Source organism: Eriocheir sinensis, chromosome 9, assembly GCF_024679095.1.
Source record: "Eriocheir sinensis breed Jianghai 21 chromosome 9, ASM2467909v1, whole genome shotgun sequence".
Taxonomy (NCBI): Eukaryota; Metazoa; Arthropoda; class Malacostraca; order Decapoda; family Varunidae; genus Eriocheir; species Eriocheir sinensis.
In genome coordinates, this window is record NC_066517.1 from 22,918,077 (window position 1) to 22,944,789 (window position 26,713).

Consider the following 26,713-nt stretch of genomic DNA (forward strand, 5'->3'; position numbering starts at 1 on the left):
GGAACGAAGCCCCCTTGTTGGAGGTTAGGTTATGTAAAGTTCGGTTTGAGTAGTTTAAATATATGCTCCCACACCCAAAAAACCCAATTTCCCACGGGGTCCCCAAAGATCGTCAGGGGAAGGGGATTAGACCTTTTTCTTTACTTACGCCTTCATATTATGGTTGAGGGACATGTATTTCGTCCCCTGACTATAATATGTCGTATAATCGTATTTTGGAGGCGCGTAGTCAATCTCCACAATTACCGCAATAGGAACGACTGTCTCATGGTTCAGTGAGGGAGGTAATGAGCCAAGGGCCGCCCAAGGGTAATGGAGTGGTTACCTGTGAGCCGAGGTGGTGGAGAGGCGGGAAGGGGAGACATATATGAGTGTTTTCTTGTTCTCATTTCCCCGCTAACCCACAGGAAGAGCAAGTGTCCGGCGGTGTGCTCAGCGTGTCATGGCACTCAGAGGACAAGAAATAAGCACTGTGGAGGTCAACACTAATCCACCTCTATGGGAAACACACACACACACACATCGCGCGGTTCCCAACTTCCCACTGAGTGATATTTCGTTTTTTACTTCTTGGATAGTTTTTTATACTTGTCAGTACGGTCCGGAGCTAGTTGTTATATTACGAAATTTTAACCGGTTGCATACTGAGGCATAACTTTTATTTACAGATGAATATTTTCAGTAAGTGGATTCTACCAGACACATGATCATTAGAGATATCGTATTAGAGCTTTGTTGCATTCATCTTGGTTTTTGTTTTACCCAGTATTATCATTACCATAATTATTATATCACCATCTAAGCAGACATATAGCAAGCTCAATCGCTACCACCGAGTGTTGGTTACTTAAATATAGCCTATCAATCAATCAGACATAGAAGTTAACTTTGAGACCAAGCCATGAGAGAGAGAGAGAGAGAGAGAGAGAGAGAGAGAGAGAGAGAGAGAGAGAGAGAGAGAGAGAGAGAGAGAGAGAGAGAGAGAGAGAGAGAGAACCTATAGGGAAAGGAGACAAGATGGTACCAATTCAAAATAAGTACCATATAAGTGACAAACAAGGTATTAAATTAAAGGAGACAAATACTAACCAACAAAATTCATGGCATCGGTACAATCACACAGCGGCATAAGTGTTTGATCGTTTATTATACAAAAAAGGGAAATATTAGGCATGTGAGGTGATGAGGCTTGCTTGACGCTAGACGAACACACTGGAGCAGCAGCGGCGGCTCAGAACAGCGGCGGCGGTGGCGTAGGTGGTGTTAGGCCCCGGCTACCTAGGGGCGGGGCGGGCGGGGCAGCACAGGGCAACTTTAGTGGGTGTGTGAGGCTATTAGTGAGTGGGCAAGGATAGGCAAGGGTCGAGTGGGCTTGTGCTGACCCGTGTTGACCCTTCCTTCTCCTGGAGCTGAGGGGTCGTGGAGGCATTGTGACCTTCAGTGTGGGGTTCTAGATCATTGCAAGGTCCGACCCAAAGAAAGGACTAAATGAAGAAGAGAAAGAAGCAGAAGAGTATATATTGGGTTCTGGTGGTCAGGCATTCACAGTTCTCAGTAATAATTATGAGATCAAGTTGGAATCCACCGACCTTTTTACCCGCTGCACTGCAAAGATAAGGTCACGCAAGTTCACTCTGATCATCCCATCTTTAAACGGAGGTCAAGACAGAGCTTTTGATGACCCCTTTTGACCCTATTTAAAGCACATTGCCAGGTCAACCCACAATAACCTATTACAGAAACGAGGTCAGGAAGGTTCTCACCCACCACAGACTCAAGGGCCAGTGTGACAGAGATGAGCACTGAGGTCACACGCAGCTATACCATATGACCCCAACTCTACCTTTCCCTTCATGACCCCTATAAGGAAGGTCAGACATAGACCCCCACCCTCTGCTCCCCCTGTGTGCCCTGGTTACTGGTCCCAAGTCACCCCCTACATAGGCCTGCCCCTGCCCCGGCCTGGCATGGGAGGGCCGTCCTGGGAGGAGCGTGGGGACTTGATGGTCTCGTCCACGGATAGGATGAGGCAGGTGGCTTCTGAGGCGGCGGTGAGGGCGTTGATCTTGACCAGCGCCGGCTCCCACACGCAGGCGATGAAGTTGTCGGCGATGTCCTCGTTCATCACATCAACCCCAAACCACTTGCCGCCTGTAATGATGAAAAGGACAGGTGGTGAGGTGAGGCATGAATGAAGGATAGCAAATACGATAGTCCCCCCGAAAGTCACCCATTTCTCTTAATAAGTTTACCAAGAATACTAATATCAACCCCAAACCACTTACCGCCTGTGATGATGAAAAGGAGAGATGGTGAGGTGAGGCATGAAATAAGGAAAGCAATTACGACAGTCCCCCAAAAGTCACCCATTCCTCTTAATACGTTTACCAAGAATACTAATATAAACCCCAAACCACCTGCAGCCTGTGATGATGAAACGGACAGGTGGTTATGTGAGGCATGAAATAAGGATAGCAAATACGATAGTCCCAATGAAAGTCACCCACTTCCTCAACACGTTTACCAAGAATACTAATTTCTTATCCCCAATGTTGGTCTCCTACTGTCCCTTCCAGTCCCCCAGTTTCTTCCTTCCCCCTTATCTTCACGTTCCCTCCTCCCCTTACCTTTTCCAAGTGGTTTCTCCCTTTATTTCCTATCCCCTTATCTCCCCTCTTCACCTTACATCTTCATAATAACATACCTCAGTTTCTTCCTCCCTTACTTCCTAACCCCCATCCCTTCTTCACCTACTCCCTGTCTCTCACCTTCAACATAACATACTAATAGATTGTTATTCCTTGTCCAACCCCATAAGAGAATATATGGACATTAAACAAAGAAGAAATAAGATGCCCATAGTTTGTTCCTGCCCCACTTCCTTCCCCTCCTTTCCACCTACACCCACTCCCTCACCTTCAGCATGACGCGCCCTCAGCTTGTTGAGGATAATAGTGGAGTCAAAGCCGGCGTTGTCACACAGCTGACGGGGAATCACCTCCAGGGCCTTGGCGTAAGCGGCCATGAACAGCTGCTCCTTGCCGGCGATGTTCCGGGAGTGCTCACGCAGATATTTGCTCACTTCCAACTCCACTGCGCCGCCACCTGGGATAAAAAGGGAAAAGTGAGTGTGTGTTAGCTATGTGAATGAAAGGTCAGGCATCTACAGCACTTGGGATGAAAGGGGAAAGTGAGTGTGTGTTTGACTTGTGTGATTGAAAAGGTTAGGCATTCACAATACCTGGGGAAAAAAAGGAAAAGTGAGTGTGTGTTGTAGCTGTATGACTGAAAAGGTCAGGCATTCACAACACCTCCTCCCCCTCAACAGTGATAAAAAAAACATAATTGACAAAAATAAACAATAATAACAATGAAAACTAATGACAAGGAGATCCATACACTTAACAAACAAATAAGAATGAGTGATAAAAGAACATAATTAAGACAACGATGAATAATAATGAGAATGAGTGAAAACAATGATGGTAAGGAGGTGAGAAGATTGAGTCCCTTCCACCTGTCAAACAATAACGACAATGAATGATAAAGGAAATAATGAAGATAAAATAAACAAAAATAATGATGAGTGAAAACAGCAACGATGGTAAGGAGTCTCCCTAAGTCTCCCTCGCACCCACCTGCCACCACAGCGTCATGTTTGAGGGCACGGCGCACGATCATGATGGCATCGTGAAGGGAGCGTTCCGTCTCCTCGAGGAACTGCTCTGCGCCGCCACGCAGGACAATGGTGCACGTCTTAGCCTGAGGGCAGCCCATGAAGAGGTTGAATCTGTCACGGGGAGAGAAGAGAATGAGTGACTGATTGGGATATGCAATTATGGTGACCAATATACAGTTTTTGAAGACTGAACACAGAGAGAGAAGAGAATGAATGATTGATTGACTGACTGACTGACTGATTGATTGATAGGGGTATGCAATTATGGTAGCTAATATAATGTTTTTAAAGATTGAATGAAGGAAGAGAATGAATGATTGATTAACTGACCGAGTGATTGATTGGGGTATGCAATTATGGCACCTTATACTGTTTCTAACCCGGTAGCAGCGACGGGCCAAATTTGTGGCTTTACCGTGTACCAGCGACGGGCCAAATTTTTCCAATGATATAAACCCCCAAAAATACGATGATGCATAAACTGACCACAAATGCGTTGATATATATTATGAAATGGTTTGTGTGCGTGATGATTTTTTCTCATTTTTCTCGCTTAGAGGGGCCTTTAAGAAACATGATCCCCGCAGCTACTGGGTTAAAGACTGACTACACAAATGATATACATGAAACTAAAGGTGCATAAAAATTAATAAACTATGGAAAAGCTGTGATAAAGTAAACAATAATAGGTTAGAGTTACAATCAAAACTGAGCGCACAGGATAAATATGTTGTGGGGAGAAGAAAGATTATGGAAATATGTGAAGGACCCTTTTTTTTTTTTACAACAAAGGAGACAACTCAAGGGCACAAAAAAAAGGAAACAATAATAAAAAAATAAAAAAAGCCTGCTACTCGCTGCTCCCAAAAAGAGGAAGGAAGGTACAGGGGGAATGACAATAATAAAAGTGTATAAACTGGCACAAACCTCTCAGCTCCGATCTGCTTCTCCTCGAACTTCTTGCAAGTGCCGAGAACGGAGTCGCAGAGGTCGTGTGCGGTGGACATGATGGCGCCACCGCAGGCCTTGATGGTGCGCTTCATGTCCTGCTCCACCACGCGGCCCGCACAGAACATGTCCCTGTAGACGCCACAAAACACACTCAGTTAAAGGTCAGCTCATCTTAGGTCAGTACATGTTTTTTATATTTCATTTTCTTATTTGGACAGGAAAGGAAGCAGCCCCAAAAAATAGGAAGGAAGAAAGAAAGGTAAAGATAGACAAAGAAAAAGAAAAAAAGGAAAAAAGGGATGAAACAAAAAAAGAAAGCAAGATAGAGAATGAAAGAAAGGAAGAAAAGAAAAATGAAAAGAAAGAAAGAAGGAATGAAAAACAGAGAAAGAAGGGAACAAAAGTACAAAAGAAAAATGAAAAGAAAGAAAGTGGCAAAGAAGGAAAGAAAGATAGATAGAAGCAAAATAAAAAAGCTTGAAGAAAGGAAAAAGAAAAATAAAAAAAAAGAAAGGAAAGTATGAAAGAAATATAAAGAAAGGAGAAAGGAAAAAAGAATGAAAGAAAGAAAAAGACAAAGAAAAAAAAAAAAAAAAAAAAGGAATGGAATGGCTCTCGTGTGCCCACCTGTCGGCGAAGTACTGTGTGGCGACGTCCCCGATGGGCAGCTTGGAGAGCACCACCTTGGCCCCGGACTTGTGGATGAGGTCAAGCTTCTCGTAAAGGATCTTCCACTCAGTGTCCACGATCTTTTGGTACTCCTGAAGGGACAGCGTGAATGAATGTTAAGATCTGCTGACTTACTACTGAAGAAATGAATGTTAGGACCTGCTGGCTTGTTACTGAAGAAATTAATGTTAAGAGCTGTTGGGTTGCTACTGAAAAAATTGGGTTTACTAGTGAAGAAATGAATGTTGAGGCATGCCAACTTGTTACTGAAGGAATTAATGTTAAGATCTGCTGGCTTACTACTGAAGAAATGAATGTTAGGACCTGCTGGCTTGTTACTGAAGAAATTAATGTTAAGAGCTGTTGGCTTGCTACTGAAAAAATTTGGCTTACTACTGAAGAAATGAATGTTGAGATCTGTTAGCTTGTTACTGGAGGAATTAATGTTAAGATCTACTGACTTACTACTGAAAATTATGTTGAAATCCACTTCCTTACTACTGAAGGAATAAAAGTGAAGAGCTGTTGACTTGCTAATGAAGAATTTTGGTTTACTAGTGAAGAAATGAATGTTGAGATTTGTTAGCTTGTTACTGAAGGAATTAATGTTGAAATCAGTTGGCTTGCTAATGAAGAAAACATGTCCTTGGTCTTATGGTATTTTTTGCAAGCGTAATGTGAGTTGTCATTATTGCCAACAAGAAATAAATACCCAACAGCACACCCTAAAGAAAAAATGCACACTACCATATCACCCTTCCACTGACTTACCCTAGCAGCCTCACCTCTACCACACTCACCCACCCAATCCACATCACCACTCTACCACCCTCACCTCTAGCATGCTCATCCCCCTTCCACAGCATCACCCTAACACCCCCACCTCCAGCTCCACCACAAAATTATGTAAAGTTCTTCAGTGTGTTAGTTACTTTAAATGGCTGAACGTTTTATCTCTCATGGTGAATCTTAGACATGAAGCTGTGTAGAGATATTAGGTTAAGTTCTGGGGCCACCTTAGATATTAGGTTAAGTTCTGGGGCCACCTTAGATATTAGGTTAAGTTATGGGGCCACCCTATCACCCTTACCTCCACATTGTTCACCCTGATCTCCGCGTTGTCCCTCTCGGCCTTCAGCTCCAGCTCGATGTTCAGCAGGGCAATCTTGGGGTCGTCATAGTGCTTGGGCTGCATCTCAAAGCCGGCGTACGAGAAGGTCTTCTTGAACGCCACGCCGTCGATCAACCGGGACTCCTGCAATGAACGCCGAGAGGGAATGTTAGCTATGGGGGTGGGTTGGGTTAGGTTGTGGTGACTTCTTTTTTGGGGGATCATTCTATGGTGTTTTGTTTTATTTTGCTTTTTTTTACAATAAAGGAAACGTCTCAGGGGCAAAAATAGATAAATAAAAAAGAAACTGCTAGCCACAGCTCCAGCAAAGTAAGTAGAAATGAGTGTGTCTATGAAATTATGTTGTCCTTGAGTCAGTTAGTTTATTATTGTACGACACAGGTGATAAATACATCCTCTATTATATTTCAGTGTGGTGGCACTATGAAAAAAGTGATAATATTTAGGACAGTGGGCCGTATTGCAAGTCGAATCCGAGAAGTTTTGGGTCCCTACAAAGGTCAGTTTAGGGGCCGTATTACAAGTCCAATTTGAGAGGTTTCGGGTCCCTACAGAGTTCGGGATGAATAACTCTGTAGGGACCTGGAACTTCTTGGATTCAACTTGTAATATGGCCCAGTATAATAAGTGTGAATGTGTACAGGGTTATGAAATCACATACTAATCATGGGTTATTAAGAAAATATCCTCGACTCAATACTGCAACAATACCACTAAAAATATCCTCGACTCAGTACTGCAACGATACCACTAAAAATATCCTTGACTCAATACCACAACAATATCACTAAAAATCATTGACTCAATACCACAAAAAATATCCTTGACTCAGTACTGCAACAATACCACTAAAAATATCCTCGACTCAACACTGCAACAATACCATTATAAATATCAACTCAATACTGCAACACTACCACTAAGTCCACAACACCCACCTCCAGGGCTCCACCGGTGACCTTCTTAATGCCAATCATGTCCAGGGGCAGGAGGAGGTCGAGGGACATGACGGCCTCCACCACCATCTTGGCGAAGAAGTCCTTCTGCTGGTGGATCAGCTTACTGTTGAGGGAGGTGCCGGCACACTTCTCCAGGATGGATCGCAGCTCAACGGGGTCCTGCTTGTTGATCTGAGGGAGGCAGAGGAAGGGGAAGAAGGAGTGAGAAATGCAATTAACCCCTTGACTGTGGATTTCCTACAAGAAGACATCACCTTGCTACAGGAGTGGAACAAAAAGTGGCTGCTACAATTCAATGAAGAAAAATGTAAAGCCATGCACCTTGGGAGGGGATATCCAGAATACCAATACCACATGGAAAACACTCCACTATCCACCACAGAGGCAGAGAAAGCCCAGGGAGTATATGTTGCCAGGCTACCAGTGAAGGCCAAATTCATCCCAATCGCAGCGGACGGGTTAATAATACTGATGAATGGTATGCTACACCAAAATGAAATCCTTTGCAAAGAGTATACAAGAGTTTCAGGAATTATATAAAATGTGAAAAATAAAGGACGATATCGGCTTGACAATGGTGAAGATACAAATAAGTATGAACAAACAGGTAAGAAGAGGCAGACTCACTTTGACGGCTATCTCGTTGATCTTCTCAATGGCCAGCTGTGTGGCGCGTCTGAAGGCCCTGATGATGGCGTGGGGGTGGACGCCCTCCTCAATCAGGTGTTTGCACTGGTTCAGCAGCTCCCCCGCCAGCAGCACGACCGTGGTGGTTCCGTCCCCGACCTGTGGAGTGAGTGGTGAGAATGAAGATAATACTGATGGGTGAGATAAAGTTCAAGATTAGAGGTGTGAAGAGAAATGCTGTAGTGGGTGAGTGGTGAGAATGGAGCTAATACAAATGTGTGAGGTGATGGAGTTGAAGACTAGAGGAATGCAGAGAAATACTGTACAGGGTGAGTGATGACAAGCTTCATAAAAATGGTTCTAAGAAGGAGAAGAGGCAATGGGAAAAGAAGGAAGGGTCACAAGAGGTTGAGTGAGGCAGCAGTGTGGGCAAGAGGAGGAAGGGTCAGGAGGGGTGAGTGGGGCAGCGCTGCGACTCACCTCAGCGTCCTGTGACTTGGCGATGTCCACCAGAGTCTTGGCGGCAGGGTGAACGATGTCAAGCTGCTTCATGATGGTGGCGCCGTCGTTGCTGATGGTGGCCTGGCCCTGCAACACAAGTAACACTCTAAGGACTATGGGCCGCATTCTTAAACACTTACTCGCCCACACACACATATTTGACAAGGCTTATGTAGTCATTTTGGGCATTTCCAGGGATGGTTTCATGACTCGGGTGGTAGTTTGACCCTCCCTCTTTACTATGGACGCGAAAAAACACTCATGAAAATCTGATTCATCTCCTGTTCGACCTTTGGAAATACTTGATTTGAGAGGCGGAATCGTCTAAAAATACTGACCTATGATTCAAGGTACAGAAATCGGGGAAAACTACCTCTGCCTTCACGAAACAGTCCATGAAAATTCCAGCAACTTCAACTAGAGGCTTCCCAAACAGGCATAGTGAAGTAGCGACACGTTTACTAATACAAGCTTAACCCCTTTACCTTGCCGTCCACGATGAGCTTGTCCATGCCGCGGGGCCCCAGGGTGGTGCGCACGGCATCCACCACCGCTGCGCAGGCATTGATGTTGGAGATAAGCTGTGGGGTGCCCTGAGAGGAGTCCGTCCCCTCCTTCATTAAGATGATCTGAGGATGCTGTGTGGAGAGAGGGAAGAGGTGAGGTGAGGTGGTGGAGGAGTATGAAAGGAGGGTGGTGGAGGAAAGGGAAAATAAGTGGTGGATGGGAGAACCAAAAAAAAAATAATAATAATAATAATAATAATAATAATAATAATAATAATAATAATAAAACGGAAGAATCATTAACGAAAAAGTAATAAAACAGAAGTAGAATCATTAACCAAAAGTATTAGAACAGAAGAAGAAGAATCATTAACGAAAAAGTAATAAAACAGAAGTAGAATCATTAACCAAAAGTATTAGAACAGAAGAAGAAGAATCATTAACGAAAAAGTAATAAAACAGAAGTAGAATCATTAACCAAAAGTATTAGAACAGAAGAAGAAGAATCATTAACGAAAAAGTAATGAAACAGAAGAAGAATTAACAAAAGAGGCAATAGTACAAGAGAAGTTGAAGAAAAGGAAGTCAACCAAAAAGGCAACAGAACATAAGAAGAATCTATCAATCTATAACTTCGATGCCCTGCTCCCTCGCTTTAACTTCCCTCCAGGGGGTGTCCGCGGCAGAAGTGTCTCCATCTCTCCCTGTTCTGGCACTCCCTATCAGCACACTCAATCCTGCTATTTCCAACTCTCTCGCTCCAATTCTCACTCACCCTATTGATCCACTTCACAGGCAGTCTTTCCCTGACACTCCCTCCCTCATACACTCTCTTCACAAATTCATCCTCCTTCATTCTCAGCTATCTATCTATTTATCTATCTCTGACACCCTGCTTCATTCTCCCCTATTCTTCCATTATTATGCCAGGAGGTTAGGTTAAGAACAGAATGCAGAAATCTAACGGAAGGAGAGAGACACACTTAATTACTTAAATACTTATACCTATTTATGTGATTCTTACACCATGAACAAGAATCATTAATGCAATAAAGACTACATAATGAGAGGGATTACAAAAGCATATCCTACTGGACCTATTCACACCAGGAGGCACTAACCATCCTAGAAATCCCTAAAAACACGATAAATAGCAATAAAATACACACGGAAGTTAATTAAAGGCAAAAATTATAAAAACACCCACATGTCACTCAACTCCTCACAGCCTCTATCACACCACCCCACACACACCAGGAGACACTAGCCATCCCAGAAATCCCTAAAAACACAATTAATAGCAATAAAATACACAAGGAGGAGAAACAAAGGCGAAAATTATAAAAACACCCACATGTCACTCAACTCCTCACAGCCTCTATCATACTGCCTCACACACACCAGGAGACACTAGCCATCCCAGGAATGCCTAAAAATACGATAAATAGCAATAAAATACACACGGAAGTTAATTAAAGGCAAAAATTATAAAAACACCCACATGTCACTCAACTCCTCACAGCCTCTATCATACTGCCTCACACACACCAGGAGACACTAGCCATCCCAGAAATCCCTAAAAACACAATTAATAGCAATAAAATACACAAGGAGGAGAAACAAAGGCAAAAATTATAAAAACACCCACATGTCACTCAACTCCTCACAGCCTCTATCATACCACCCCACACACACCAGGAGACACTAGCCATCCCAGAAATGCCTAAAAACATGATAAATAGCGAGAAATTACACAAGAAAGACAAACAGAGGCAATAATTATAAAAACTTAGCGTGCACACCCCCATAAATCAATCAGCCATTTACAGCCTCTATCACGCCGCCCCACTAAAGTAACCATCCCAGAAATGCCTCAAAACACGATAAATAGCGAGAAAATACACAAGGAAATCAAATAAAGGCAAAAAATCGAGCAGACAACATGCCGTCGCCCGCCCATGCCGCCCCCATGCTGCCATAAGAAAGTGGATTTACTCTGAAACTCCACCTCCTTCCACCCCCACGCCTACTCTGATGGAAGGAGGAGTACATAAATAACAGATAGGGTTAGTTTCAGCGTCACAGGATCCGTAAAAGCCTCACCATTTTGCGTTTTTTTGATGTCACGAGTCTGTCTGTTCTGTCACCGCCGCCTTCACCTCAGTGCTGCCAGATTATCGTACTCCCCACACTGTCTTATTTTCCGGTTTTCTGAGCTTTAATTACAACCAAAAAGCCTCATTACTTATAGGTTCTTGAGAATAAGTATGATTGAGTGTGGTTATATGTGTGGGTGTGGCGGTTTATAGGAGGAAATGGGTGAATATGAGCCGCTGAGTACGACAATTTTGGTAGCCATATCCACGATGCTTGTTTATTTTTGCATTTTGCTCTGGCTTATCTTTATATGTGGCCATTAAGCTACAGTCACGGTATTAATTAAGTAAGGAGTAGTGATAGTAAAGGTTTGTTCATGTATGGCTGTTTTCTTTGCTGTAATGGAGGTCTTTATCGCCATGCTCCCCTTCACATGACTCACTCTCCGGAATCTTCTGGAAGTGACTCAGAAAACGCCCCAAAGATGGTCACAATAGCCACACTTTCACCTATAATACACATGCTGTTTATTCCTCGTACCTTTTCTCTTTAAACAGGGCAAAAGGGGTTACCTGCACGTATAGCCTTTGCATTTATCATCGTCATCATCAGCATATGCCTATTTCATTTTGGATTTTTTTTTTTTTTTTTTAGTTTTCCCTTCCTTGTTGCTCATTATCATACTATGCTTTCTTATTAATCACAAGGAAATTGTTAAGCATGAAAAAGCGAGTGTAGAGCTATTTTTTTCCCCCATTTGAGTATTATGTCTTAAATCTATCTATATATGTCTCTTCAAGTGAGAAATAAAGTCAAATTTCCATACCATCACCTTCATGGCTTCTCGTCACTATGCTGGCTTGGTTTAAATGTGTATATATAGCTTACGGGTCAGCAAGACTCTCCATGCATATTTGACATCAATGACACCAATGTTGAGGCAATAATCTAATTACCATTCATGTTGATGTAAGTAAGACTGGCTCCTCTCTCAGACCAACATATGGAGCAACCAAAATGATCTCCTCCCTATGTAAGAAACCTTATAAACAAAAGGTGTTATGCTTAATATATTCATTCTTTAAGGAAAACAGTGCCTCTCTCTCTCTCTCTCTCTCTCTCTGAAATATTTGTGGACTTATAATAGTTGTACATGCAATAAGTAACCCAAACACATGCCTGCTTTAGTGACTATGATAATATAATGGTGTTTGTAAGTATATTTGTTGATCATACTTGCTTAAAATTCATATTCTTTAACACAACATACTTTTTTTTCTATTCATATGAGTCTTTGCCCAATGCACCTACCTATATATGGGCTTTAAGTATGTATGCTAAGGCTGAATGTATGAATTTTACACAGAAACATCAAATAAAACAAATCCATTTTTAGTCAATTTAATGAACCAATTATTTAACATACTAATGAACACAATGATTTAAGTATATATCATCTTGCCTAACATCTCACATCACATTAATTTCACATATGGGAAGAGCAAACCAACCCGTCCGCTGCAATTGACATGGATTTTGCCGTTACTGGTAGCCTGGTAACATATAGTCTCCAGGTCTTTCTCTGCCTCTGTGGTGGATAGTGGAGTGCTTCCCATGTGGTATTGGTGTGCTGGATATCCCTTCACTGGTAGCCTGGTAACATATAGTCTCCAGGTCTTTCTCTGCCTCTGTGGTGGATAGTGGAGTGTTTCCCATGTGGTATTGGTGTGCTGGATATCCCTTCACTGGTAGCCTGGTAACATACACTCTCAGGTCTTTCTCTGCCTCTGTGGTGGATAGTGGAGTGTTTCCCATGTGGTATTGGTGTGCTGGATATCCCTTCACTGGTAGCCTGGTAACATATACTCTCCAGGTCTTTCTCTGCCTCTGTGGTGGATAGTGGAGTGTTTCCCATGTGGTATTGGTGTGCTGGATATCCCTTCACTGGTAGCCTGGTAACATACACTCCCAGGTCTTTCTCTGCCTCTGTGGTGGATAGTGGAGTGTTTCCCATGTGGCATTGGTGTGCTGGATATCCCTTCACTGGTAGCCTGGTAACATACACTCCCAGGTCTTTCTCTGCCTCTGTGGTGGATAGTGGAGTGTTTCCCATGTGGTATTGGTATGCTGGATATCCCTTCACTGGTAGCCTGGTAACATACACTCCCAGGTCTTTCTCTGCCTCTGTGGTGGATAGTGGAGTGTTTCCCATGTGGTATTGGTATGCTGGATATCCCTTCACTGGTAGCCTGGCAACATACACTCCCAGGTCTTTCTCTGCCTCTGTGGTGGATAGTGGAGTGTTTCCCATGTGGTATTGGTGTGCTGGATATCCCTTCACTGGTAGCCTGGTAACATACACTCCCAGGTCTTTCTCTGCCTCTGTGGTGGATAGTGGAGTGTTTCCCATGTGGTATTGGTGTGCTGGATATCCCCTCCCAAGATGCAGGACTTTACATTTTTCCTCATTGAATTGTAGCAGCCACTTTTTAATCCATTCCTATAGCTTGGTGATGTCTTCTTGCAGGAAATCCGCAGTCAAGGTGTTAATCCAATCTGTCAAATCCCTCCTCAGTGTAACATGATGCTGGCGATGGCATTGGGGTGTGACTGGGGTGGTGCAAGGAGGGGGTGGGGGGCTGCGGCAGGGGTTGAGGAGGAGGTGGTGGGGCAGTCGCAGCATTGGGGGAAGGGGGTGCAGGAGGGGGAGGTGCAGCAGGGTTGGGCGTAGGGGTCAAGGGGCTCTGTGAGGGGGTCGTTCCAGGTCATTGCCTTCATGTGCTCCTCCCTCCAGGCTGTGAGGTCACTTATCACGCCGCTGGAAGGGAAAAAAATGGAAATGATGATGATGATGATGATGGTGATGATGATGTATGCATTTGTAATAAAAAATGGTAGTTTCCTTTAGTATAAGTTCACAATATGATGTTTTATTTCATTTTCTGAGTATTTTTTTTATAATAAATAATTTTTCTACTACTACTACTACTACTACTACTACTACTACTACTACTACTACTACTACTATTACTACTACTAGTACTACTATCACAACTACAATGACTGCATAATATAATCCTTCCTCCTCCTCCATTTCCTCCTTTTTTTCCTTCTCTTCCTCCTCCTCCTTTTCCTTCTCCTCTTCCTCCTCCTCCTTCCCCTCCTCATTCTCCTTCCTTCTCCTGCTCCTCCTTCTCTTCCCACTCCCTTCTCCTTCCCACGACTGACTGACCTGTACTGCGAGTCACCGGAGAGGTCATAGCGCTCCCCCGGGTCGCGGCGGATGTGGTAGAGAAGGGGCGGGACATGCTGGGTCAGTGGGTGGGCTCCTGGACACATCTCGTCGTAGTTGTCGGGGTCGGATAAATCTGTAAGTGAAGGAGTTGATTAGTTTTTCTGTGTCGCTCATCAGTGGAAATGAGGTAAAATGGGGTAACTATTTGTCTATTCATATGTTTTTTGTTATCATTTTCAGCACTAGATTTCAGGCAATTTAAGAGTTTATAGAAATAGGTGTTGGGATCGTGTGGCAGGGCGGTGGAGAGGAAAGGACTCGAGTAACCATCGCAAAATTGATCTCCTTAATCTGGTTTCACTGTAACCTTACCTGAGCCCCTGGTGTAGAAGTGAGCCTTGTAGGTCCCATTGGTCACCGCCAGGGGGCCGACCGAGGGGGTGGGGCTCTCAGGGTAGATGGGCATGTGTTGTCTCGGACTCTGGGGAATAATAATGACATACTAAGAAATTAAGTAAAAGAAATACAGTTGTCCCTCAAATAGTACAGTTTCCAATAGTTAGGTTTCGGTTTTATATGGTTTGTCATAGAAGATCTTTTAAGTTAACTAAATCCACTACCTTTAGAAAGTTTCGTGTAGTCGGCGCAACATCTGTGGTCATATGCCGGAGAGAGACAGAAGGGGAAGGAATTATAGGAGAAGGGGACAGATCCTAGGAGACGGGACACAACCCCTGATTAATACCTGGTACCCATTCACTGCTGGGTGGACAGGGGCGTAGGGTATCGGAAAAGCCGCCTAAATTTTTCCACTCCGCCCGGGAATTGAACCCAGGCTCTCTTCGTTGTGAGCCGAGTGTGCTAACCACTGCACCACGAAGCCCCTCCACTACCTCTAATTTAACTTCCTCTCCTTCCCCTCTTTCTCCTTCTTCACTCCATCTTCTCCTTCTCCTTCAAATTTAACATTTTCTTTATTCTTTCCTCATCCTTCTCCTTCTTCAAATTTAACTTTTTTCTTTATTCTCTCCTCATCCTTCTCCTTCTCCTTCTTCAGATTCAACTTCTCCTCTATCCCCCTTCTTCTTCTTCTTCTTCAAATTTAACTTTTTCTCTATGCCCTCCTCATCCTTCTCCTTCTTAATCAAATCTAAATGCTTCTCTTTCCCCTCCTCCTCCTCCTCCTCCTCCTCTTCCCTTCCCCGGCATATCCCACACACTTACAGGGGCGAGAGGGTCCCAGAGCAGCGAGGATATGTCTGTGCCATCCAGAGTGAGGGCAGAGGTGTTGAGGCCCACGAGGGAGGACACTGTGGGCAGGAGGTCAAGTGCCGACACCAAGCCATGGCTGCGACCTGACCAAAGGGATGCGGAATTGAGGTGATGGAAAAAGTAGTGCGGATGATTGTGTGGTTAGGGTGGTCATCTTTCCTGGTTGGTTAAGTATATGGTAAGCACTTTTGTCCTCCTCCTCCTCCTCCTCCTCCTAAGCTATTGCAGATGATGTGCTTAGGGTGAAAATTCATCTATCTGGGCTGACAAAATATATGGTAACTGTGTTCTCCTCCTCCTCCTTCTTCTTCTTCTTCTTCTTCTTCTCCTTCTTCTCCTCCTCCTCCTCCTAAGCTATTGCAGATGATGTGCTTAGGGTGAAAATTCATCTATCTGGGCTGACAAAATATATGGTAACTGTGTCCTCCTCCTCCTCCTTCTTCTTCTTCTTCTTCTTCTTCTCCTTCTCCTCCTCCTCCTCTTCCTAAGCTATTGCGGATGATTATGTGCTTAGGGTAAAAATCCATCTTTCTGGGCTGATTAAATATATGGTAACTGTGTCCTCCTCCTCCTCCTCCTTCTTCTTCTTCTTCTTCTTCTTCTTCTTCTTCTCCTCCTCCTCCTAAGCTATTGCAGATGATTATGTGCTTAGGGTAAAAATCCATCTTTCTGGGCTGATTAAATATATGGTAACTGTGTCCTCCTCCTCCTCCTTCTCCTCCTTCTTCTTCTTCTTCTCCTCCTCCTCCTCCTCCTCCTCCTCCTAAGCTATTGCAGATGATGTGCTTAGGGTGAAAATTCATCTATCTGGGCTGGCAAAATATATGGTAACTGTGTCCTCCTCCTCCTCCTCCTCCTCCTCCTTCTTCTTCTTCTTCTCCTCCTCCTCCTCCTCCTCCTCTTCCTAAGCTATTGCGGATGATTATGTGCTTAGGGTAAAAATCCATCTTTCTGGGCTGATTAAATATATGGTAACTGTGTCCTCCTCCTTCTTCTCCTTCTCCTCCAACTCCTTCTCCTTTCTTGAGGCAATTTCAAACACACATGACTACTCCTCCTCCTCCTCCATCCTCCTTCACCTCCCTTCCTCTTCCTCCTCCTCCTACAACTACTACCACCTCTAATGGCAGTGATGTACCTGGTGTTATGTGTGGGGGCCAGTGGACAAACATGGGCACCCTCACGCCTCCCTCCCAGGTGGTTCCTTTCCCGCAGCGCAGCATCCCAGCACAGCCTCCACGCTCCCGCCGGTACAGACTGGGGCTGCGGGGGGAAGAGAGGTTGCCTGTGAGTGGGAGGGGGTTAATTTAATGGCACTGTACAGACTTGGTCATAACTCATAAGGTGCCGAATATATGACACCTCGTAAAATATATTAAAAGAAAACCGTAAAATCATAAAAGTTAAGGTTTGTAGATAGAAAAGTCAGTTTGTCTCCATCCCTGTCCTCACCCATTGGTCATAAGGTGTCGAATATATGACACCTCGTAAAATATATTAAAAGAAAACCACAAAATCATAAAAGTTAAGGTTCAAAGACAGATAGAGCAGTCAATTAGGTTGGTATTTTAAGACACATTCCCTTTTTACATCAGCTATTTCTAAAGGTCAAAGAGGGGGTCAGTCGAGTTCTAATAAGTCTCTCTTCAGGTTCACGGTACAGAAGAAGGGTCAACCTACCACCAGGATCATAAAACTACTCCTGGAAATGCCCACAACTCTTACGAAAGCCTTGTCAAATATGTGTTCTTGGGCAGCGAAATGTCTTGTGATACGACCCTTAGTCTCATCCCTGTCCTCACCCGTTGTCAGAAGAGAACCAGATGAGTGTGGAGTTCAGGAGGTCATGTGCTTGCAGGGTCGCCACCACCTGACTCACGGCCCAGTCCAGCTCCTCCAGGGCGTCTCCTATGAAGCCCCGGTCGCTCTTCCCGGCAAACATCTCCGAGGCGAATTGTGGGTGGTGGACCTGGAAATGGAGGTTGGTGAGGAGGGGGCATTCAGAAGGGAGGAGGAGGAGGAGGAGAAGACCAGATGGAACAAAGCCTGGAGACGGTGTGAAGGAAGACATGAGAAGGAGGGACACGAGAAAGGAGAGTGTGTGATCGTCAAGAGTGGGAGAGACTCATGGCCTGTCCAACCATACATAGGAGAAAATAAGAACGTTAGAGGAGAGAAAGAAGAAGAAGGAGAAGGAAAAGAAGAAGAAAAGAAGTATAACCAAACAAATAGGCAGCGTATATATAGGAAAATAAGGACTTTAAACGAGAAGAAGAAGAAGAAGAAGAAGGAGTATTAACAGAAATATCACTTCTTCCCTTCCTTCCTTTATATTCTTTACCTTTAACATTCTTCCTCTTCTGTTTCCTCTTCATATTTCCTCTTCCTTTCCCTTTGTTTCCCTTCCTCTCTTCCCTTTCCTTTCTTACCATTAACTTTCCTTCCCTTCCTTACATACCCTTCCCTTCCTTACATACCCTTCCCTTCCTTACCCTTTCCTCCCTTACCCTTCCCTTCCTTACCCTTCCCTTCCTTACATACCCTTTCCTCCCTTACCCTTCCCTTCCTTACATACCCTTCCCTTCCCTTCCCTTCCCTTCCCTATAAGTATAAATCATTAAGGACACAATGCCACCAGGACTCACATGATGGAATGGGAAGTAGAGGAAGAAAGGTGCGTTTGCGGTTGCCGACTCGTTGATGAAGGCCGTGGCGTTGTCGATGAAGCGCTGGGTCAGGGTGAGGAGGTCAACCGGTTGCTCAATGATGGTAGTGTTGCTGCAAGGGGTCACACAGGTAGTATTAGGTCACCCAGTACTTGTGTTTCCTGGTCGCTGTTTGTGTCCTCGTAAATTTTCAATACTATCTTTTTTTACTTTATTTTAATGTCTATTTTTAACACATATCTTTTCACACTCATTCTTATCTTGTTAATCGTAAAACCTCATCTGCTTTTAAGACGTAATTTCACCTGTCCGTTAATGCATACTCATTTTATCAAGTTAATCCTAAAACGTTTTCTTTTTTTACCCATGATATCACTTCTCTCTATACTCATTCTTATCTTGTTAATCATAAAACCTCATCTGCTTTTAAGTATTTCACCTGTCCGTTAATGCATACTCATTTTATCAAGTTAATCCTAAAACGTTTTCTTTTTTTTAACCCATGATATCACCTCTCTCTATACTCATTCTTATCTTGTTAATCGTAAAACCTCTTCTGCTTTTAAGACGTAATTTCACCTGTCCGTTGATGCATACTCATTTTATCAAGTTAATCCTAAAACGTTTTCTTTTTTTACCCATGATATCACTTCTCTCTATACTCATTCTTATCTTGTTAATCATAAAACCTCATCTGCTTTTAAGACGTAATTTCACCTATACATTAATTCATACTCATTTTATCAAGTTAATCCTAAAACGTTTTCTTTTTTTTAACCCATGATATCACCTCTTTCTATACTCATTCTTATCTTGTTAACCGTAAAACCTCATCTGCTTTTAAGACGTAATTTCACCTCATTCATACTCATCTTTATCACGCTAATCCTAAAACTTCTATTTTTAACCCATGATATCACCTATCTTTCAACACTCACTCTTATCATGCTAATCCTAAAACCAACATCACCATTCACACACTGTCACCATCCATAAATGCCTCAAGACTCACCTGAACAGCGGGCAGGACACTCGGTCGCTCCAGCAGGTGTCGTAGCAGGGCTTGGGTCCCGGGAAGCAGGTGAGACAGGGGCACATGTCGTGGGAGTAGGGCACCCCAAGGTAGTGGTCAAACCCGAAGTGCGTGGGGAGGTACTCACCATCCCGGCCCACCCCAAGATGCCATTTCCCGGTTATCATGGTGCGGTAACCCTGTGGAAGGCAGTGAGGATGAGGCCAAAGGAGGTGATGTAGGGGATTAAGGGGAGTGTATAGAAGGTGATGGTTAACCGTTTTCAATCTTCCTGAGCGGTTGGACGCTTTATGGCTCTCCTCCATTCTACTCTGTCTTCTGCCCGATGCTCATCCAATCCCATCAGTGTCAAGTCTTCCTGTATACACCTTCTCCATGTTTTCCTAGGTCTACCAACTGGTCTCCTTCCTTCTGCCTCCATTCTACTCTGTCTTCTGCCTGATGCTCATCCAATCCCATCAGTGTCAAGTCTTCCTGTATAGACCTTCTCCACGTTTTCCTAGGTCTACCAACTTGTCTCCTTCCTTCTACCTCCAGTCTCTCCAAAACTCCCAGCACTGTATCCTCCCCTGCTCTCTTCACATGTCCAAACCATCGGAGTCTTTCCCTTCTGAGCACTGTTTCCAGGTCCTCTACTCCACATCTGTTAGCTACATCCTATTGCCTTTTTTTAAGCTTCATAAATTGTTCCTTTAATAATAAGTTGAAGTTGGGTGTTCCTTGATGCTTTTAGTGAGTGTATCAAGACACCTCTCCACCCGAAATTGACCTCTCTTTTGGCTACTCTTCACTTTTGTCTATTATGGGAGCGGTGAGTAGCGGGCTTTTTCTTTTTTTCACTTTTTTTGTTGCCCTTGAGCCGTCTCCATTATTGTAAAAAAAAAATAAAATAAAAAAAAGAGAACTGAAGATCATCTCACAGCAGAAAAAAAAAAGAAGGGTAACAGGCTGTAGATAATAACTACTGGTCATGGTCGAAAATAGAGCCTCACCCTGGCCGTCAGGAGAGCAGCGATGGTGGTCTATTACGAGGCAGACCAAAGGGATTTACAGAAACAAAATAACTGGGATAGACTCCACTGCGTACCTGCATCCACCCCGTCAGGAGGGATGGGAGAGAACACAGTAGTGGCGTTGGTCATGCATCTCACCTTGGCCTTCAGGAGAGCAGCGATGGTGGTCTATTATGAGGCAGACCAAAGGGATTTACAGAAACAAAATAACTGGGATAGACTCCACTGCGTACCTGCATCCACCCCGTCAGGAGGGATGGGAGAGAACACAGTAGTGGCGTTGGTCATGCATCTCACCTTGGCCTTCAGGAGAGCAGCGATGGTGGTCTATTACGAGGCAGACCAAAGGGATTTACAGAAACAAAACAACTGGGATAGACTCCACTGCGTACCTGTATCCACCCCGTCAGGAGGGATGGGAAAGAACACAGCAGTGGCGTTGGTCATGCATCTCACCTTGGCCTTCAGGAGAGCAGCGATGGTGGTCTATTACAAGGCAGACCAAAGGGATTTACAGAAACAAAATAACTGGGATAGACTCCACTGTGTACCTGCATCCACCCCGTCAGGAGGGATGAGAGAGAACACAGTAGTGGCGTTGGTCATGCATCTCACCTTGGCCTTCAGGAGAGCAGCGATGGTGGTCTCATTCCGAGGCATCCCGAGGGGGTTTTTAGGTACGAACGTCCCGGGATACACTCCACTGCGCACCTGTAGCCGGCCGGTCAGGAGCGAGGCCCTAGGAAGAAGACAAGTGTGAGTCTGAGGGTGTGTACAGGGACAGAGATGAACTAGAAAGGGACTACTTGACCTCCACTAAGACAGTGCTGAGTGTTAACCCCTAGACTACGGATTTCCTACAAGAAGACATCACCAAGCTACAGGAGTGGAGCAAAAAGTGGCTGCTACAATTCAATGGAGAAAAATGTAAAGTCCTGCATCTTGGGAGGGAATATCCAGCATACCAATACCACATGGGAAACACTCCACTATCCACCACAGAGGCAGAGAAAGACCTGGGAGTGTATGTTACCAGGCTACCAGTGAAGGGATATCCAGCACACCAATACCACATGGGAAACACTCCACTATCCACTACAGAGGCAGAGAAAGACCTGGGAGTGTATGTTACCAGGCTACCAGTGAAGGCCAAATCCATGCCAATCGCAGTGGACGGGTTAAATGGACCTCAAATGCACTAGTAACCCTGGGAGGCACATCAGCAAACACATATCTACATAAACAAACACAAAATTATACAGTAGCCAAGGGAGTCAAGTTTTGTGGACCATCTGTAGAAATTAGTAGTAGAAATTAGAGAGAAAAGTAGAAAGAGAATGTCCCTCCACTGGGCAACAAATACAACAACAAAAGTAGACAGTAAAGTAAGCAGAAAAGTAGAAAGAGAGAACTTATAGAAATTAATATGGAAAAAGAAAGGAACGCCACAAGAGAGGTTTTGCTGGGCTTACCGTGATGGGCTGCACACTGGGCTGGTGACGTAGTGGTGGGTGAAGAACCGACTCTCCCGCGCCAGCTTGTCAATGTGTGGCGTCCTAGAAATGGATGAACATAAAGTGAATCCGTGAGCACCTTCGAACACCTAAAACCCTGACGTCTTTAACCACTTGTAATAGTTAACCCCTTCACTGCGGATTTCCTACAAGAAGACATCACCAAGCTATAGGAATGGATCAAAAAGTGGCTGCTACAATTCAATGAAGAAAAATGTAAAGTCCTGCATCTTTGGAGGGGATATCCAGCACACCAATACCACATGGGAAACACTCCACTATCCACCACAGAGGCAGAGAAAGACCTAGGAGTGTATGTTACCAGGCTACCAGTGAAGGGATATCCAGCACACCAATACCACATGGGAAACACTCCACTATCCACCACTGAGGCAGAGAAAGACCTGGGAGTGTATGTTACCAGGCTACCAGTGAAGGGATATCCAGCACACCAATACCACATGGGAAACACTCCACTATCCACCACTGAGGCAGAGAAAGACCTGGGAGTGTATGTTACCAGGCTACCAGTGAAGGGATATCCAGCACACCAATACCACATGGGAAACACTCCACTATCCACCACAGAGGCAGAGAAAGACCTAGGAGTGTATGTTACCAGGCTACCAGTGAAGGGATATCCAGCACACCAATACCACATGGGAAACACTCAACTATCCACCACAGAGGCAGAGAAAGACCTGGGAGTGTATGTTACCAGGCTACCAGTGAAGGGATATCCAGCACACCAATACCACATGGGAAACACTCCACTATCCACCACAGAGGCAGAGAAGGACCTGGGAGTGTATGTTACCAGGCTACCAGTGAAGGGATATCCAGCACACCAATACCACATGGGAAACACTCCACTATCCACCACAGAAGCAGAGAAAGACCTGGGAGTGTATGTTACCAGGCTACCAGTGAAGGAGTATCCAGCACACCAATACCACATGGGAAACACTCCACTATCCACCACAGAGGCAGAGAAAGACCTGGGAGTGTATGTTACCAGGCTACCAGTGAAGGGATATCCAGCACCCACATACCACAGCGCAAACACTCCACTATCCACCACAGAGGCAGAGAAAGACCTGGGAGTGTATGTTACCAGGCTACCAGTGAAGGGATATCCAGCACACCAATACCACATGGGAAACACTCCACTATCCACCACAGAGGCAGAGAAAGACCTGGGAGTGTATGTTACCAGGCTACCAGTGAAGGGATATCCAGCACACCAATACCACAGGGAAACACTCCACTATCCACCACAGAGGCAGAGAAAGACCTGGGAGTGTATGTTACCAGGCTACCAGTGAAGGAGTATCCAGCATACCAATACCACATGGGAAACACTCCACTATCCACCACAGAGGCAGAGAAGGACCTGGGAGTGTATGTTACCAGGCTACCAGTGAAGGGATATCCAGCACACCAATACCACATGGGAAACACTCCACTATCCACCACAGAGGCAGAGAAAGACCTGGGAGTGTATGTTACCAGGCTACCAGTGAAGGGATATCCAGCACACCAATACCACAGGGGAAACACTCCACTATCCACCACAGAGGCAGAGAAAGACCTAGGAGTGTATGTTACCAGGCTACCAGTGAAGGGATATCCAGCACACCAACACCACATGGGAAACACTCCACTATCCACCACAGAGGCAGAGAAAGACCTGGGAGTGTATGTTACCAGGCTACCAGTGAAGGCAAAATCCGTGCCAATCGCAGCAGACAGGTTAAGGACATAAGGACAAGCATATACTACAATTATTTGCCTATACTGAAAAGCCTTGACCATCTTGAGACACCAAGCAGACACAAAGAGTTCTGAGCCCTATAAAAGTAGACTGTGAACATGATCATAAGTTTCTTTTTGCAATCCTCCCACACTCTCAGATAACCTCGTCACTAGTTAACAAGGGTCTCACGTATGCAATAGTCATGGTCAATAATTCTGAGGCTTATAAAATCACTGGTATGAAAGGAAACAGTGAAGATTGTTATAAGTTTCCTTCTTCAATATTTCCACACTTTCAAATCACCTTGTCACTAGTCTACAAGGGTCACAAGTTTAGAATAGTCACGCTCAACAATTTGGCGATGATTTTCTCTTACTTGGAGGTGGGATGACCCGAGAAGCTGAGGTCACCGTAGCCCAGGTCATCAGCCAGGAGAACCACGATATTGGGTGGTGGTGATTCTGCTGATTTGTCCTTCTTCGTAATCTTCCCTTTACCAAGCGCCTCGTTCACCATCTTATCCTCGACATATTTCTCAGTTTCCAGCGCCTTCCGACTCTCCTCATCCTTCACCATTCCCACATCAGGCGTCTCTTTAAATGTCTCCCTGCTTCTGCTAGGTTCACTGTTCACGACCTCACACTCAGCGTACACCACCAGGAGGCAGCACACGGCACACAGCAGCACCTTCATCGTCACTCCCATTCTCTCCTCTCGCCGGTGAAGGGATCGGTAAAGCAGTTCAGATTCACAGTGTTTGCCGTGTCACAGCTGTTGCCTGCATTAAAATCCTGTTCTTTGCTACACACAGACAGAGTTGGGTGCGGTTTTCAGGGCATGTCAACCTTGTTTTTTCCTGTTAGTAAGAAAATGAAGCGATGGTTAGTTTTGAAATCTAGTTATTATTATTATTATTATTATTATTATTATTATTATTATTGATGGTCATATTTTATCTCCTTTCTTTTTCCTTATATCCCTCCTCTCTCTTCAAGTCTTCCCTCCCTCACTCCTCCATCTCTCCTCTCTTTCCTCCCCTGACTTGCATTTCCTCCCCTCTTCTTCCCTTCTCTATTCTCTATTCTCCATCTCTCCTCTCTTTCCTCCCCTTCCCTCCTCTGACTTGCATTTCCTCCCCTCTTCTTCCCTTCTCTATTCTCTATTCTCCATCTCTCCTCTCTTTCCTCCCCTTCCCTCCTCTGACTTGCATTTCCTCCCCTCTTCTTCCCTTCTCTATTCTCTCTTCTTGTCTTCCCTCCCTCACTCCTCCATCTCTCCTCTCTTTCCTCCCCTTCCCTCCTCTGACTTGCATTTCCTCCCCTCTCTCCCCCTTCCTTTCCCTCCCTCTCTTGGTAACTTCTCCCTTATCTTACCTCCCCCTTCCTTCCTCTGACTCTTCCTCCCCTCTCTCTCTCTCCTCCCCTTCTCTCTCTCTCTCTCTTGGTAATCAATATACAAGCAGTCACCTGGAAACACACCTGCACACATTGTAAATAAACAGACTAACACCTGCAATTGGGGTCTCGTGAAGCCGTCGAAGGAGTCAGTCCAATGTTGAAGTTAGTCAGGCAAAGTTAAAAATGATACCTCTAGTTTTGGGGGATTCAGGGTCACAGTTTTACATATTTCAGCGCCCAAGAATACACACATTTAACAAGGCTTTCATAGGAGTTGTGGGCATTGTCAGGGGTAGTTTTATGACCCTGGTGGTGGTGTGACCCTTCCTCTGCACCGTGAATGTAAAGAAACACCTATAAGAATGTGTTTAACCTCTTTTATGGCACATAGAAGTCAGTGATGTGAGAGCTGGAAGTGTCTAAGAAAATCAACATTAATTTCTTTACCCAACGCAAACACCAACACAAGAATTAAACCAAGCATACACACATTTAACAAGGCTTTCATAGGAGTCGTGGGCACTGTCAGGGGTAGTTTTATGACCCTGGTGGTAGCGTGACCCTTCCTCTGCACCATGAATGTAAAGAAACCCTTGTGAGGACTTGTTTAACCTCTTCTTTTAGCGATTAGAAGTCAGTGACGTGAGAGCTGGAAGCGTCGAAGAATACAGGCACTATTTTCATGCCCCAACGTTGACATAAAAAAAAGAATAGTCATCCTTCAAATAGTACGGTTTCCAATAGTTCGTTTTTGGTTTTATGTGGAGATTCTAAGATGTTTAAGGATTTTTAAATACCCCAACGAGCAGAAAATTTTAAAATCCTAAAAGATCTTCCATGACAATCCATATAAAACCGAAACCTAACTATTGGAAACCGTACTATTTGAGGGACGACTATTAAATCAAACTCCAAATTCAACCAAGTTATCACAAGAGACCTACTATGAGGGTCAGGAATAGGGCAGAACAAGGAGGCATCACCACCCTATACCAAGTTGTAATAAACAGACCATCAAGCAGAACCATCTCACCTTCCACCCTCAAAACGCAAGTGGGAACAAAGCATGAGGGCACAGACTTATTTGCCTGTGCTTTCTGTGGGAAGGGAATTGGAGAGCCAGGTGGTTTTGAGAGGTCCTGGCAAGGGGTAGGGAGGGATATGTAGGGATGGGGGGTGAGGGGGGGCAGGAGGAATGAAGAGGAACTGGGAGGGGAGTAAGGGAGAGGAGTGAGGAGGGGAAGGGAGGGGTAAGGGAGAGGAGTGAGGAAGGGCAGGGAGTAGTAAGAGAGGACTGAGGAGAGGCAGGGAGGGGTAAGGGAGAGGGAGGAGGAGGGGAAGGGAGAGTAAGGGAGAGGACTGAGGAGGGGAAGGGAGGCATAAGGAAGAGGGCAGGGATGCTTATCAGGGTACCCTTATCATTGGAGGCAGGCAGCTTCTCCTCCGGCCCAGCTGTTGTCAATATGTACACACCATCCAAATCAGTATTCACAGCAAGGAAACCACTCTGGAAAATCGGGTTCAAGTAGAAAAACAACCCAAAATGATGCTTGAATATTAGACTTCAATTAGATATTCATTTTCCGACACGTTAACCAAATTTTCCCAAGTCAAGTTCCCTCCCTGATATGAACTCTGAAGGTCATGGTAAACACACCTGCTGGCAATCGTCGCATCTCAACACACACGCTGAAGTGAAGGTCGGG

At 44.7% G+C, this 26,713-nt stretch overlaps 2 protein-coding genes and 2 long non-coding RNA genes across 9 annotated transcripts; 1 reads left to right on the top strand and 3 right to left on the bottom strand.

The window, feature by feature from the left end:
- Positions 1–1,130: 1,130 nt before the first annotated feature.
- LOC126996182 (T-complex protein 1 subunit eta-like) lies at positions 1,131–11,287 on the bottom strand. Its single transcript, XM_050856453.1, has 11 exons — positions 11,128–11,287; positions 9,004–9,156; positions 8,498–8,605; positions 8,018–8,176; positions 7,370–7,561; positions 6,390–6,554; positions 5,258–5,391; positions 4,607–4,759; positions 3,639–3,790; positions 2,917–3,105; positions 1,131–2,151 (listed from the first exon to the last, which is right to left on the bottom strand). The coding sequence occupies exons 1-11, from the start codon at positions 11,128–11,130 to the stop codon at positions 1,937–1,939; spliced, it is 1,623 nt and encodes a 540-aa protein (XP_050712410.1). The 5' UTR covers positions 11,131–11,287; the 3' UTR covers positions 1,131–1,936.
- Positions 11,288–11,986: 699 nt separating this feature from the next.
- On the top strand, positions 11,987–13,573 carry LOC126996190 (uncharacterized). Of its 4 annotated transcripts, XR_007751064.1 has the most exons (3): positions 12,002–12,695; positions 12,796–12,894; positions 12,995–13,573. It is a non-coding gene; the product is annotated as an uncharacterized LOC126996190 (long non-coding RNA). The 4 variants fall into 4 exon arrangements; XR_007751066.1 differs by lacking the exon at positions 12,796–12,894 and having other exon boundaries at positions 11,987–12,795; XR_007751065.1 differs by lacking the exon at positions 12,796–12,894 and having other exon boundaries at positions 11,987–12,695; positions 12,895–13,573.
- LOC126996185 (arylsulfatase A-like) lies at positions 12,509–26,706 on the bottom strand. Of its 2 annotated transcripts, XM_050856491.1 has the most exons (13): positions 26,665–26,706; positions 26,421–26,514; positions 23,987–24,466; positions 21,813–21,896; positions 20,956–21,079; positions 19,307–19,506; positions 18,274–18,406; positions 17,431–17,597; positions 16,767–16,891; positions 15,581–15,711; positions 14,729–14,837; positions 14,354–14,489; positions 12,509–13,939 (listed from the first exon to the last, which is right to left on the bottom strand). In XM_050856491.1, the coding sequence occupies exons 3-13, from the start codon at positions 24,313–24,315 to the stop codon at positions 13,693–13,695; spliced, it is 1,785 nt and encodes a 594-aa protein (XP_050712448.1). In that variant the 5' UTR covers positions 24,316–24,466; positions 26,421–26,514; positions 26,665–26,706; the 3' UTR covers positions 12,509–13,692. The 2 variants fall into 2 exon arrangements, with proteins under 2 accessions (XP_050712448.1, XP_050712449.1); XM_050856492.1 differs by lacking the exons at positions 26,421–26,514; positions 26,665–26,706 and adding an exon at positions 26,041–26,291.
- LOC126996192 (uncharacterized) lies at positions 21,978–23,973 on the bottom strand. 2 transcript variants are annotated; one of them, XR_007751096.1, is made up of 4 exons: positions 23,545–23,931; positions 23,248–23,445; positions 22,952–23,148; positions 21,978–22,753 (listed from the first exon to the last, which is right to left on the bottom strand). It is a non-coding gene; the product is annotated as an uncharacterized LOC126996192 (long non-coding RNA). The 2 variants fall into 2 exon arrangements; XR_007751097.1 differs by lacking the exon at positions 23,248–23,445 and having other exon boundaries at positions 22,952–23,050; positions 23,545–23,973.
- Positions 26,707–26,713: the final 7 nt, after the last annotated feature.